Here is a 15468-nt window from a genome sequence, read left to right as displayed (position 1 = left end):
CCTCCTCCCTCCTCCTCCTTCTTCCTCCTCCTTCTCCTCCTCCTCCAGCTGATGATGACCAACCGTTTAGCTGCCAAAGCTACGGAACTTAGCAAGCAGCTAGCGGTGTGATAGCGTCGTTATTAGCCGACAATGTGCTATCTGTGTGACATTTTTGTTGCCGGATATAGACGCGTCGTTTAATGCGCCCCTTTACCTCACTGGGGGTTAAGTACCACGCTTAGTTGGTTAACTTGTGTGGTCTGACGGGAGACTCAGAGGAGTGTCCAGAGGCTAGCAGCTAACAGGCTAAGCTAGTTAGCGCTCTGCTTTTTAACTCCTCTAGTCTGGTTCTGGTCTGCTTTTGAAAGCTGTCGTTTTCGTAGCCGTGACAACGTAAGTATGTCTTCACGTCAAAATTGATTTAACTTAATGATAGCAAAATGGTACGGGTAAGTGTGTCAAACTTGGGTTTCATTTGTAATTTATAACGTTACAGTGTTTGGTTTGTGGGAGGCTAGCTTGCTAGCCAGCTAACTGAAAAGCTCTTGTTTGTCAACAGTAAAAAAAAAAAAACGTGTAATCGTTTAGTTGTTATGCGAAGAATTTAGTGTTGATACGCGGATTAATCGCTTAAACCGTTCAGCTTTAAACTGAAAGGGTTAATCATAAATGGGGAGCTGCAGTTTCTGAGAGACGCACAGCTAAATTGGCTAATGTTAATTTTCTCTCTAGGTTTCCTCAGTTTATTTTCGATTTTATCAAAGCGGATATGAGGCCAGGAAGTTTGGAGAATTACTGTGGACACAACAAGACCTGATGTCGTGTAAGAGAGACTCCGGAGTAATAGTTTGACGTTTTCTGTTCTGTTTGTGTTGCTTTCACAGCAGTGGGACTTCTGGATGAGATCTGGACCTGAGCCTTGGGCGTCATATGATGTTCAGAGCTTTTCAAGTCGCAAAACTTGACAACCTCTTCTTGTCCTTTTAAACCTTCGTATGTTACACCCCCAAACAATCTCTGCTTGGCAACAGCATGATAAGTTACTCTGACCCCACCCAGCCCACAGGGACAAGAATCTCCCAAAACCAAAGTCTCCAAATGATATGATAGTAGCCGCCTGGATCACTTTCTGTGCCTGCAGGAGCCTTGCCCAGGTTCTGCTCTTCCTCTCCTCCTCAAACTCCCTTCTTCCATTCTGGGAGACCGTTGCGAGAGTCGTCTCCGGCACTGGAACCATGGGTAACAGCTGTGTGTGCCGAGAGGATAGTGACTTGGAGGATCATCATCATGGGTCGACGAGGGCGGCTCGAGGACAAGCTAGGCGGGTGGATCACGGCACAGGTGTCAGCGTTGATCCCGGAGAGCCTCGGAGCAGTCGGCCGAGGGACCCGGTCAGGCCGCCGCGGCGAGGGCGAGGGCCTCATGAGCCCAGGCGGAAGAAGCAGAACGTGGATGGGCTGGTGCTGGACACATTGGCTGTCATCAGGACGCTAGTAGACAAGTAAGTCTAGTAATATCATCAATAATTCAATGGTGAAAATGGAAGCTAGAGTCAGAGTGGTGCGCAATTTTTACTTTAATGACTTGCAGATTTAATTCCACGTGTTTTAGGGAAATTACATCCACCTGCCTGGTTAATAATGCAAATGCTATTAAACTTCGCTGTTGTGGCACCCCTCTATCTTATTTTATGATCTTGTCAGGCTTTGATATTTTTAACTGCAGATCAAGATCTAGGTTCAAACTTTTCACAATTCCTCCCTAACAGCCTCGCAGCCTTCATAGTGTAGCTGAATGGTTTCTTGTCGTTTTATGAAGTGTAACCGGGGGAAAATCTTCTTCCAGGAAACCAGGATTCTTCACCACAGATAAAGGCTGATATTAAAATGTACAGCTGCTGCTACAAATTATGGCTATGTGTACTTAATCAGTTACCTGTGGCTTCAAAGTTTGTTGAGTTTGGCCGGCGTTGAGAACAAAATAGGGAGGGAGTGACTGTGAAGAGTTTTTAGGTGTTTTCCAACACAAATGTAAATAAGAACATAAAAATACACTTATTTTCTCTTATGTAATAAGCTTTCGCTTGTTCTGCCTTCATGACTGTCAGTTTAAGTTAAAACAGTGTTTTTTGCCCACTGAGTTGCCAAAATAATAGAAACGTGTATACAGTTCAGTAGTAACAAACCACAGCCTCTTAAATGAAACTGATAAAACAACAATCCTCTCAGATATTTGAATGTATTCTGAAAACCATAATCTTTGTGAAAATAAGATTTAGAGCAGGACTGTTATATTAGAAGCCATTCGTTTTCATTAGTGTAGCTACTAAACGGTCTCATAAGCACTGAGCCATTAGTGTAGTCAGTCATGTTTGTCTGATTTTTAATCTCATTCCTGTTTTGATAGCAGCAGCCCAGTCGTATATGTCTGACATTTGAGTTGTATTTTATTTAAAAGCTTCCACGTCTTCATTGCCAGAATTTTTTTGTTTTGCTTTTGACAGCAAAACGGTCAGAAAATTGAGTTTTCTGAGCAGCTCTATTATATCATCCTCAGCAGTGATTCATTTATGCCCACAAGCCCTTTGTCACATCTCTGGGTAGCATCTACCATAACCACGTAACCGCCCCTTTGTACTGTCCGGTTTTAGCCTGTGTCCCTTTCTAAACTAATAGAGATTTTCATCACTGACATTTAAAGTTCATTGTTGTGTTTATACAGCCTACTTTGTACTTGAAAGAAACAGGGCAACTTTCGTCGAACCCTGCAATTCCTTTGATAGAAGATATCACCATATTTTGTCTCATTGAGATGCTTGTTTTTATCACAGTTTCTGACATATTGAAATGTGAAAATCTGTGAAATCTTGACATTATTTCAGCAAAGCTTTACCACACAGGCCAACTGTAATCTAGCTTTTCAGTGTGACAAATTCTTTATTAAAGCAACAACAGGCTGAAAAATAACACAGCTTTGTTAATTGATAATCGTAAGACTGATAAACCCTTAATTTATTCCATCCTTCTGTTCATTCTTCTTTCTGTAAATTCTGTTTGAAAAGAACTTCTAAATAAAATAGCTTATTAATTCATGAGCTCTAATGTTAACTAAGAAGAAACCAATACATTAGGAACACAGCTTTATTAGCATACAATTTAGCTTTGACAGTCATTTTTTTAAACACCCCTCTCACAATGTGTACACTGTTTGCAGTTTATGAGAGGAATTCAGTTACAGTATTACTTAGTTTTGTTTGGCAATCTGAGAACTAAGCTGTCTGATTTCATGGCCGTCAGAGAGAAAGCAGTGTGGAGCTTTAGACGGGCTGGGGCAAGCGACAGCAGTAGCAGCATTATCGTCAGCAACACCCACTGAAGCAAAGCCATCACAACGTAACCTATCCGTAATAACATGACCCCCAATGTCCATTAGTGTAATCGCAGAAACCCACAAAGGTGTCAATAATCTGTATGTATTGCTCCAGATGCAGCGGTCACAGGGTCTTAAAACACAACTGCACAGAAATAAATGCACACGGCTTTGTAAATATTCCTCTCATCTTCTAGGCTGTTATCATATTTGATGCAAACTGTGCTTTGTTTTTCAGTGACCAAGAGCCCCCTTACTCCATGATCACTTTGCATGAGATGGCAGAGACGGGTAAGAAAATACCGAAGAACACATTCGCACATCAGCCACAGTATTGTAAAGTTGGCACATGCTTTTCTTTCTTCAAATTAAACTAACTGTAATGTTAAAATAAATGAAGGTACACAAATTATCAAGGGAATTCATTAAAATTTCTGACCGGTGAGGAGTTCCAAGAATTTAAACTAGTCTCTCCTGAGTACAATGCCCTTGTGAGAAGTTGTGAGTTGTTGTTGAGAACTGCTGAGGAAGTGATATTACAGAAGCATCATAAGCAGCGGACATTTCAACGTTGACACCCCACTGACACCAGCCACGCCTGTTTTGAATCTTCCCCACCCCATTTTCATTTAAACGTGTCCTTGCGTTCACCCCCGCTCTCTGATGTCAGTATGCAAACGAGGTCGGCGGTGATGGGTCGGTTGTGTCAGCATTCGTGGTGCTGCCGGGTTTAAGGGAAGCAGTTCTGCTGACTGAGATCTCTTTCTTCTCTTATTGCTTTGCTAATGTTACTGCGACTACCTGTTGCTTGTGCCGGAGACTGACTGACATCCAATCCCACAGTGAGCTCGCTGTGGCCATGTCAATCCCATTTTGACTTGCATTAACGTGGCTAAATCTCTTATCCAGTTATCCAAGTCGTTAGGGTTCAGATGATATGTTCATCATTGGTGTCTGTTGAGCTTTTTCCTGGCAAGAAGAAACTATTTCGTTGGGTGATGATGAACTGGAAGCCTTCGTTGAACAGAGAAGGAGAGCGGCTGTGCAACACCACCCGTCTGCTGCTTACAGTCCTGCTACAGTAGTGTTGTTTTAGCATTTCTGCAGTCTTGGCCTAGCCTGGGGGTGGCGTTACATCACTTGGGGAAAGGACATAGTCACGACTTACACCACAGGCATCATGTGCTGTTGGTTGCACCCAGATCTTGTGATTAGTTTTTTTCTTTTTCTAACTAATGGTTTAAATACACTTCTGGGTATTTGTGCAAGTCTGTGCAGCACATGGAAGAACTGTCAGTGTTTCTGTATTCTTAGTTTGACAGTAACTGACAGATCCGACTCTTATTCGGTCTTTTATGTGCATCCTCCTGCGTAATGTGATTGATGCGCCCATGCCGTGCACGGGAGAGGGTTTGTGTCGATGCGTGCATGTTGGTAGCCTTTGAATTTGTGTGTTTTGGCCCTGTGTTGTGCACATATGGTGTGAGGCTCACAAGTCACGGATGGTGTTGTGTGGCTCGACGGCGGCCAAGCTGGGTATTTGCTTGCACATACCGAACCCTGAAGGCAGCCAAGCGGCAAGTCAGACAGCCAGCCAGTCACTTTCTGTTTGACATGTGCTACAACGATACATTATTCATAAGCCAGTTGGCTTTTGGAAGTGATAGGGCCAGAGAGGCTTTCTTACCGAGACGCCTAATGGACAGGAAATGCATGTTTTGGAGTTTCTTCTTCATCTGATACTCATAATCTGACTAGGTAGTCAGCAGAGTTTGGTTTTCTTTGAGTTATCTGGTTTCATCAAGGATGGCAGTTTTTTTTTTTGCTTTTGCACGAAGAGCATAAGCAACGCACAAAAACCCACAGGAGAAACATTTTTAGATTATGCTTGTTATGTTGGGCCGCTCAAAAAAACCACCTCTGCGTATTACGTAGGAGAAAATGGATTTAAAGAATGTTTTGAAATGCACATAAGTATAAATCCTTATTTATTACTAATGCTGCGTTCAGACTGCAAGCAGAAAAAAGTTGCACAACAGCCAAGCGTGGCCAGCTGCACGTCCAGCAAGTTTCCCGTAATCACTTGTTGATGTTCTTGACAGCTTCACTGTTTCTAGTAAACTAGTGAAACAAACACACGGTTCATTTACGCAACACCTCGTCAGCGGAGCCTCAAAAAAAAAAAATTTGAGGCTAGATCAACTTAGATATCGAGCACCGCTTCATATCTCTGGCTTCCATTGAAAATGAGTTGTGGCTTGTTCTTCTTTCATCACTAGTGTCAATGTAGCATAAACAGGCATCTTCAGTATACAGTATAAAGCTGTATTTACAATTATGACAGCAGTGTGACTTTAGCCAGTCGATTCCTGATTCCTCTGTTTTCTTTTAGACGATGGCTGGCTGGAGGTCGTCCAGTCTCTGATACGTGTGATTCCACTGGATGATCCACTTGGCCCTGCAGTGATCACCCTTCTACTGGATGAGTGTCCTCTCCCCACCAAGGTACTAGTCCGTCCCTTAAGCAAGAATATAACGAGTCTAATCTCAAAACTGACCCAGCCCTGGACCCTCGGTTTTGCTCAAATCAGAAAACCTTCTTGTTTTTATCTGTGCTTTGTAATGTTTGTGCTTGGCAGCTATAAATTCACATTTAAGTGGCTGCTGAGTCTCCTCTTGTGCATATTTTAAGCCACTTCAACAGAATTCAGAACTCCATGCCCTTGTAGGGATGGAAAATAGCAAAAGCAGCAGTTTAGATTTGGAAAAATCCTACTTTTATATCAGATATTCACTTCATCGTTCTCCTGTTCTGTTTTCAGTCGGCCTCTGCTTTCCTCCTCCTCTCCCCGTTTCACCTCTTCTGCTTTGAGTAAATAAAATCTGGCTAGGACCCCCTGCTTCCCTGACCAAAGTAACATGAGGACAGAGGACATACCATGACACTCTGAACAGAATGAACTCCGTACTGTGCCCAGTATTCAGCAGAAATGTGCTGGAGCCAGCAGGACGTGTGTTTAAAGATAAAAACTGCAAACACATGTACACAGCAGATAAAACTCACTATCATTTACTCCACCATGGTCTCATAACTAATGATGGAAATAATTTTGCACATTTCAAGCAACTTTCTGCTTGTGTTGTTTATCCTGTTGCACCCAAAAACATCTTTCTCTCCACTTCCTTAATTTAAAATAGCACGAACTCTACATACAGGACTCACATAACATTTGTGTTCACTAATAAAAATCTATGTTACCGCCACCATTTAAAATCTGATGTTTTATGCCTTCGATTTTTTTTAGACCATGAAGATTTAAAATAGTTTCTACCTCGTACAGTTAAATTCGCTCATACTCAATTTAGTATTCATGCACAGGCTGCTGCTAATTGCTAAATCATTAAATTACCGTAACAACGCTAAATCCAATATTAGCATTATTACGGTAATTTAATATTAGCAAAAAAATTCCTTATCTTATTCTGCATGCAGACATTCTGTGTAAAGTATGCATTGTTTTTAATAGCTGGGATAATATCATAATTAGAATTTTCTGTCAGATTCATGAATGCATTTTGAAATGTTAAACTCAAAAGTCATAATTTCCCAGCTATTCATCCCTCTTAAAAACTTCAGGTTCACTAGAGTAACTGTTTCACGTCCTCTCTCCAGGATGCTCTCCAGAAACTCTCCGACATGTTGAGTCTAAGTTCGGCGGTTGCACGACAGGACGCTCTCAACCCTGCTAAACACAGGAACACCACAGCTGTCCTGGGATGCCTAGCAGAGAAACTGGCTGGTACGGTCCACACTTACACACTTGATTTGGTTTTTAATGCCATAGATTGTTACTTGCTCGCTATAAACTCAAGCTGGTTGCAATCAACTAATTTCAAGAACACAAGAGTCTCTTCTGTTAAACTTGTTCTGATTTTACATTAAAATTCACTCAATTTCTTATTCAATTACTTAACCAGAGTGAGGTTGATGATATAATTAAACATCGGATTAAACTTCCTTAGCTCCATCCAGGAATGTGCCTATTATTTGAAAGTAATTATTCTGACGCAAATCCCATGTTTTCTATTATTTATCCCCTTTACATTTTTTTTATTCTGTAGGTCCGGCCAGCATTGGTTTGTTGAGTCCTGGAACTCTTGAGTACCTTCTAGAGAGCCTGGTGAGCAAACACGGACAACTGCTACTTAATTCTGTGACATACATCACGCTGCTGCATATTAAAATGTATCATGGTTATGTAACTGGTGAGGTGACAGCCTTCTGTTGGTGATGGGGAAGGCGGGATCAGATGCTGCCTCAGTGGGCAAATGCCTTCTAAATTACTGGCAAGATAATGTCCTACAAAATCAGTGGCGTAAATAAAATCGGGTGGAATGCGCTGCTCAGATCGGTCTTGCCAGTTATTAGATAAGAATCTCCCTGTCTTCTGATCTGCTCTAATTTATTGTGTCTCTGCAAAGCTCTGCAATTACACTGACCCAGTAAAACATATCCGACGTGATCTGACTATAACATTAACAGAATAAGCAGTGAAGTAGCTTATTGTCAGGATGGTAATTGTCTGAGTTTGATACGCAGACAAGAAATGATGAAACAGAAGGGGAGTATGACATGCACCAAAGACCCGACTGTCTAGGAGTTGTACAAAGTGATGTGCAGTTTCATGCACATGAATGCTAATGAGTAATAAAAGCCTGGGGTAAATTAAATATTTCTTGAAGGCTGTGCGGTCGATTAACTGAAGATGATGTGACTCAGATGCACATGACTTGTCCCGTTGTTGAGTTTTTAAAGGTTGCAGAAATGTCTCACTGTGAGTTAATAACATAAGACATAATTATACCAAACCACATGTGTTCTTGTACATTTATCTTCTAAATTATTTATTTTTTTTCCTCTTTTCTGTCTCTCTTCCTCCAGAGCTCCGAGGCTCACCCTACTGTCATGCTGTTTGCGCTCATCGCCCTGGAAAAGTTCTCCCAGACCAGTACGTCCACTCACTGGATGTTAAAGCTTGTTAAAAATTAGGATTCCTGTTTAGACCAGAGAGCTGAAATGCTATTTACGATTTACTTATATCTTTATTTTACTTCCCCTTAGCTTGTTTTTCTCCTAATAGTTGCTGAATCATTGTAATGTTAATGCTAAGTCTCATTTACAAGACATATTTCATAGAAATAGTTGTCACTGAATACAAGTGTTACACAGGAGACAGTATTTTTTTTTTAGTCTCAAATCTGGTGATTCAAATAATCGATTCAATTTCTGTTACTTGACCTCCTGAGACCCGAGCATGATTTGCATTTTTAATTTCTCCAAGTTATTTGGGATCAGTAGGACCTAAGAGGTATAAAAACTAAGCATCATCTTTCAACAGGAAGTAGTAGTTTTTGAAAAAAAAACAACAATGTCCTCATATGTGGACAGTGGGATTATTTCATTATTTTTAAATAAAGTCACATGTGTGACAAAATATAAAACTGTTTATTTTAATACCTGAACATGGCTAAGCAAAGACAGAATTGCGAACAATAAAGTCCCAACATCCTCAAACAAGTACTATTGAGTACTTGTTGCTATTGATAAAATTTGTGGGTCATATCAAACTGGAAACATTAATAAGAATAAATAAATAAGTTTTAACCATATAATTTGATGGGGTTTTGTTCCTCGTCCACTTCTGTCCTTCTTATCGTCGAATGAGTCCACTGAAATGCCCGCTATCATGTTTTTACAGACTAGTGTATTGACCCTTTGCTACCACTAGGCGGCAGACTAAAGTGTCCACCAGTGAGGACAACGGGTTTAAATGAAGCAGAATAAGATGCAATAAAACCTAAAATGTCCTCATATGAGGACGCTGGGTCACAGGAGGTTAAAGTCAATCTATTTTTATTAGTTTTCTTCCTTTTTATGTGTATTGTTTTACTAGAATGGAAATGAACTACAACTCTGTCCCTGAACGCCTCTTGTGCAGACACAGACAGAGCACTGAAGCTTCTCTTGCTCGGTTGACATGCTGCCAGTGTTCCTGCAGGGACTTTGTTACTAGTTGTCCACATGGTTGTGCTTTTTTGACATTCCTTTATTTTTATTGCTCATGTCCACATCTTCCTGCCCTCAGGCGAGAACAAACTGACGGTATCCGAATCATCTATCAGCAATCGTCTCGCCGTCCTGGAGTCATGGGCCGAGCATCCTGACTACCTGAAGAGGCAGGTCGGGTTTTGTTCACAGTGGAGCCTTGACAACCTGTGTGAGTAGGCTTAAATATTTAAAAAAACAAAAACAGATTTGGCCACGACAGCCTCAGATATTTGTGTGTTTCAGTCTGTGATGAAAGTAGAGTAAATGTCTCTCCTGATGTCCTCTGTCCAGTCCTAAAAGATGGTCGTCAGTTCACTTACGAGAAGGTCAACCTCACCAATATCAACGCCATGCTCAACAGCAACGATGTCAGCGAGTACCTCAAGATCTCCCCCTCTGGACTTGAGGTATGTCCGTGTGTGTGTACATACACATACAAGCTGCAACATTTAAATGAAGTCATGAAGTACAGAAAAACAATTCTTTTTACTTCCATCTTCAGGCACGATGTGATGCCTCGTCCTTTGAGAGCGTGCGTTGCACATTCTGTGTGGATTCGGGCGTTTGGTACTACGAGGTGACGGTCATTACATCTGGCGTAATGCAAATCGGATGGGCCACCAAGGACAGCAAGTTCCTGAACCATGTAATAGTCCTCCGCATTCCCCAGTTTCCCCCGATCAGATGTTAAGATTGTGATTCGTGATGTGACCGCACCACAGTCGCATAATGAAACGTTTTCTGTATGATGTGTGTGTTTCAGGAGGGTTATGGGATCGGAGATGATGAATACTCATGTGCGTACGATGGCTGCAGGCAGCTCATCTGGTACAACGCTCGCAGTAAACCTCACTCTCATCCCTGCTGGAAGGAAGGTATGCATCATGAAAATAAAGGCTACTACATGCTTTGAATGTCATGCTGATTTGTTTTTGTTTTTTTTGTGTGTTTTTTTTTTATTTCTGGTGTCTCTGGAGAGTGTTATGATTTTACCACCCACACTGCACTGTCACGACCAACATTCAGGCTCTGACTTACCTACTTTCCCCATGGAAGGGAAATAGCAAAACCGACACGACGAGGCTTTATTCAGTGTGTATTTGCACTTGTGTTTCGTTTAGGAGATGCTATCGGCTTCTTGTTGGACCTCAGCAAGAAGCAGATGATCTTCTATTTGAACGGACATCAGCTGCCGCCAGAGAAACAGGTCTTCTCATCAGCCACGTGAGTTCGCACAAATACCATCTGAATTTCTGTCACTTTGTCTTTGGGTTTAGTGCTCCTTCACTCTTAATCCTTTATTCTTGTCTCTTACTAAACAAACTCTCTTCTCCTTCAGGTCTGGTTTCTTTGCGGCAGCCAGCTTCATGTCCTACCAGCAGTGTGAGTTTAACTTTGGGTCCAAGCCTTTCCGTCACCCTCCCTCCGTCAAGTTCAGCACCTTCAACGACTTCGCTTCGCTGCTTCCCAGCGAAAAGATCATCCTACCGAGGTAGGAAATGAAGCTTGTCCGGCTGCCTAAAATAGAAAGCATATGTCATCTGTTGTCTTAACCAACCTAGTGAATCATTTGTTTGCACACAGCGTCCAAAAGCGTAGGAAAGGCATAATACAAGCGTGACTCAACATTTGTGGTTTCTCCACTGTTCATAGACCTTTTTCTTGGCTAAATTAAACCAGCCTTTTAAATAGGTAAATGAAGAAAACACAACAGACCTTTTTTATTGCCTTTAAATATAAAGCAAACTATGAAATGCACCTGTTAATCTTATTTATTGCACCTGTGTTTGAAAAGGGATATATATATATACGAAAGGTCCACAGCGGTGTAATAAATGTCGTCGTTGTGAAGCTTCAGATTTTGTTGACTCTGCACCAGTAAACTGTTGACTCGACTCTGTAGCAACCCACTGCGGCATCAAGGCCTTGAACATTAACATAATTGGATCAGGACCTCTCTGACGCAAAGCAAACACGAACAGAACATTATAATCTTGACAAGAAAGAAGTTCTCACACAGGAGTTTGTGCACTTAACTGACTCTATCCAGCCACTGACTCTGCTTTATTTTTGGTAGAGAATAAGAGCAAACAAGAGGAAGATTGGAGCACTACAACATTATGTCTGTCCACACCAGCAGCTTCAACATCACTTATTCATGAGCCACCCCACAGTGGCTCTTTGAAATATACATAAACAGCTTTTGGAGAATGCTTAAAAGATGCTCTTACCTGAAAATTGGATTGAGTCAGTGGTCACAATCTCCTTCATAGCTTTATGCTGCACGTACATTATCTTTTCTTTTTTTCACATGACCTTACCAGGCTATTATGGGAAACACATTTATTTCAGCAGTTAAAATATTAAACTTGCCATACATACAAAAAAATCAAAGTCCATTAAGAGTAATGTGAAACTTTTGTAACATGTCTGCAGTAAGGAGTCAGGCACTCATCTACTCTAGCTCGTTCTCTCCATTAAGAGGTTTGCCCTCGATGCTGCCATTACTGTAATATTCCATAGTTTAACTATTAATTAATTAGAGGGTGCAGTTGTCTGCAGTAGACCTCAAGTGAGGATTTACAAAGTTCTTAGTAGTTCTTTCTGTCTGTCTGCAAAGCCCTTACTTAACTTAATTAACATAATGGATGATTGATCCTTTAACAGCCATTGTTCGTTTCAGTGTACACTGCAGGCAAAAAGTTTGGAAGCAAGAGCAAATTTGTATATAAAAGATCATAGTTTCATTGGTATACTTTGCAACAAAATAAAGATGATTATTCTATAAACAGTAACTTATCAGAAGACATTTCTACTATAATTATCAGGTATTTTAGTTTTTCTTAGTTCAAAGTAACCTCCTCTGGCTTTAACAGCAGCACGGTATATACCGGGCATTCTTTCCACAAGGGACATTTGTATGCAGACTCTCAAAAGTCAAGAGGGTAAAGTGAATCATTTTAGTTTTTGTGACTCTTTCAAATCTTCTTGACCCTAAAACTAAGCCCTTGTTTTCTTTTGTTGACTTTTATTCACCAATGGTCTGGTAACATCAATGTAAACCTAAAGGTGAGTTGAGGAAAATGGTGCAAATCAATAAAAGCCAAATAAAAGTCTGATCGTGCAGTAAATACATCCCAAAATACATAGAACTCATGCTGGTTTCTTAGAAGGGCATTGTGAACGGAAACCTGAAGTTGCTTACAAACTTTTGGCCTGTAGTGTACATTCATGCGTGACGCTTTGCCACAGTGTGGAAACGCCATTTATTTGTTCCTCCTGTGTTTCTCAGACACCGGCGTCTGGCCTTACTGAAGCAAGTCAGCATCCGAGACAACTGCTGCACGCTGTGTTGTGACGTCATGGCCGACACAGAGCTGCGGCCCTGTGGACATGGGTATGTGTGCATCCGGAGAGTATTTATACAGTAGGTCTCTGACAGCAACTTGTCTCAATAAATAATAACATTACGTTTCCTCTGTTTTTCTCGCTTTGTTTTTGTCTTCCAGTGGTATGTGTATGGAGTGTGCCTTACAGTTAGAGACGTGCCCCCTTTGCCGCCAAGACATCCAGACCCGCGTCAGACTCATCGCGCACGTCTCCTGACACACTTCCTGCCATTCGTCCGATAAGAAGAGGCACACAAGCCCTGCAGTCTTCTCCTCTAATCCCCTCTTGTCAAACGGGGCAGCGAGGATGGTGCCACAGTGTGACGATGCCGGAACTGCAAGTTCTGGTCAGAGGAGGTGGCTATGGACGGGTGGAGAGAAGAAAGCGAGAAGATGAGAGGAGGGGGGATCAAACCACAGCTGGACCCCCTGAAGCGTTTCCTCATTTACCTTCATCTCCTTTCTTTTCCTTTTTTTTGTTTTGTTTTAATCCTTCTGACCACTCAAAAGCTGGGCCAAGAATCATCAACTTTCTACTAACAGTGCATTTTTCACACAAAGAACAAAAGTGGGGAGCGGAGACAATTTAATCTGCATCGTCTGCTGTGCCCCCGCGTGAGGTTATTAAAACATTCTTTCAGAAGTGAGGCTCCCACCGCGCTTTCAGTCTAGAGGCTACAACTATTTAATCCCATCACCGCCACGCGCACGTCTGCAGATCTGGCTGGGCTAGGTAGCAGAAAAGGACACGGCGTGTAGTACAGTATTAAAACCAAGGTACAGATACTTTTGAGATGTTTCTCACTGTCTTGTTTTTGGCTATAGATATATGTGAATTATTGTATTCTCCAGGTAGCATTTCATTCTCTTTTTCCAGCACCTGTACTTTGGAAAGATTCATTGTTGGGTAAAATATGGTGTCAGTAAAATCAAACAAAGACACTTTTTCTGATTCATTTGACAGAACCTCTCAGAATCAATTAGCTGCCATACAAGAAAGAAAGTGAATGATTCATTTACATAACAGATATACAAAAATATTTCAGTCTGTATTTGAACAGACTTTTATAAACCCTGCTGCTTTTTGTGCTTTGTTGTCTTTGCTCAGATGTTATTTCCTCAGTCTCAATCATGTACAAAAAAAAAAAAAAAAAAGTACCACAATAAACTGGGATTAGAGTTTACAAAAAGTTAGTGTGAATGAAACCGAGCGTGGCCCCCTTTCCAATTATAAACGCATATTTCGAAGAATCTTCTGAATTCATCTGATATATCATGATCGGTGCTAAAAGAAATTTGGCAACAATTTGTAAAATGTGGCTCCACTGTGAGTCAGACTAATTTTGAAAAGTCTTAATTTTTTTTTTGTTTGTGATGACAAACATGTACGTCTGTGTAAAGGCGACACTTTTCAGTTGCAGGGTGTGATTTCGTTGTGTGTTCTGAATGGGACTCGCGTTGGCTGAGAAGTACACCAGGTTTTATTCCTTGACTGTTTTCTGAGTTGAGTCGTAAACTTGTTAAATTGAAACAAATGTGAAATTTTTTAATTTTGAAATTGTTTTCCTTGATATGAGTTTACAGGTTTATCCTTAAAATTATGTAATTTTGAGTTGGGTTTGTCAGTGAAATACTTGACATGAATGAGCAAATTCACCTCGAGAGTGTGGACGTAAAATGTATTTATTTTTCCTCTAGCAACCAATCACAGCCGATGTAAAAACTTGAAAAGTGTATTTTCCAATTGACGGGGTCAGACTTTTAAAAATATGGTTCCCTTCTTTGTGCTCTGTATAAACATGACACATTTTGCAGTATCGCCCTCTGTTTTCAACCTTGTTTTCTTTCTTTGTGTCTCTGTCCATTTACTTGAAGCATCTCTGGGTTGACATTTGTGTTTTTGGAAACGGGTGACAAAATTAACAAATGAGAGAGTCAAGAAAATTATGTCAACAAGAAACATCAGTGGCATTTCAGAATACACCACTGAACAATTTAAATACATTTTAATCAAATTGTTTACGGAAGAGTTTCTTCTCCAGCAAACTGCATGAGCAGAATCTGTAAAATCATTCAGACTACACGAGGATGGTTTCTGAAGATAATGTGCGTCTCTCAGTATGAGATGAGACTGGTATGGTCAGTGTTTACCTTGTATTTCCCTGGAGCACCTTATGGAGGTGAGAGACGAGGTTCAGGATTGTAAAGAATTAAGTTGTGAGTTATATTTAAAACATCCACAAAGGAAATTTGCCCCAGAGTTCCCAAAGATGTGATTTATTGCAGAATTGTTGTTTCCTGAATTGTGGTATTTGTAATAAATGTATGTTCATGTGACCATTTTGTATGACTGGCTGCTGCTTACAAGTTTAAGTTGGAACTACATACACTCAAAAGACTTTTACAAACCACTCCACGTTATGGGAAAAAAAGAGCCAAGCCAGACAATAGTCTGGCATACATATATATACCTGTTCTATCAGGAGGGAAGGACTGAGATACCTGCAACTACTTGTTGCAGATTATTGCATTGAAACAAATAAAAGCTAAAATAAATATTTCTTTCAAATAAGATTTAATCATAACTGAACTAAAATAGGGAATGTTTTACTAAGATTA

General features: G+C 40.8%; 1 protein-coding gene across 1 annotated transcript; it reads left to right on the top strand.

Moving 5' to 3' along the window:
* The first annotated feature begins 35 nt into the window (after positions 1-35).
* On the top strand, positions 36-15186 carry rspry1 (ring finger and SPRY domain containing 1). Its single transcript, XM_047596781.1, has 15 exons — positions 36-375; positions 867-1483; positions 3590-3642; positions 5744-5856; positions 7025-7151; positions 7474-7532; positions 8294-8360; positions 9498-9629; positions 9752-9867; positions 9963-10106; positions 10224-10335; positions 10582-10684; positions 10800-10952; positions 12753-12857; positions 12970-15186. Exons 2-15 carry the CDS (start codon positions 1086-1088, stop codon positions 13064-13066), a joined length of 1779 nt encoding a protein of 592 aa, XP_047452737.1. The 5' UTR covers positions 36-375; positions 867-1085; the 3' UTR covers positions 13067-15186.
* The last annotated feature ends 282 nt before the right edge of the window (positions 15187-15468 follow it).

Source organism: Mugil cephalus, chromosome 10 (assembly GCF_022458985.1).
Source record: "Mugil cephalus isolate CIBA_MC_2020 chromosome 10, CIBA_Mcephalus_1.1, whole genome shotgun sequence".
Taxonomy (NCBI): Eukaryota; Metazoa; Chordata; class Actinopteri; order Mugiliformes; family Mugilidae; genus Mugil; species Mugil cephalus.
Note: the sequence above shows the minus strand (reverse complement) of the source record. Positions and strands in the feature narration are given on the sequence as shown.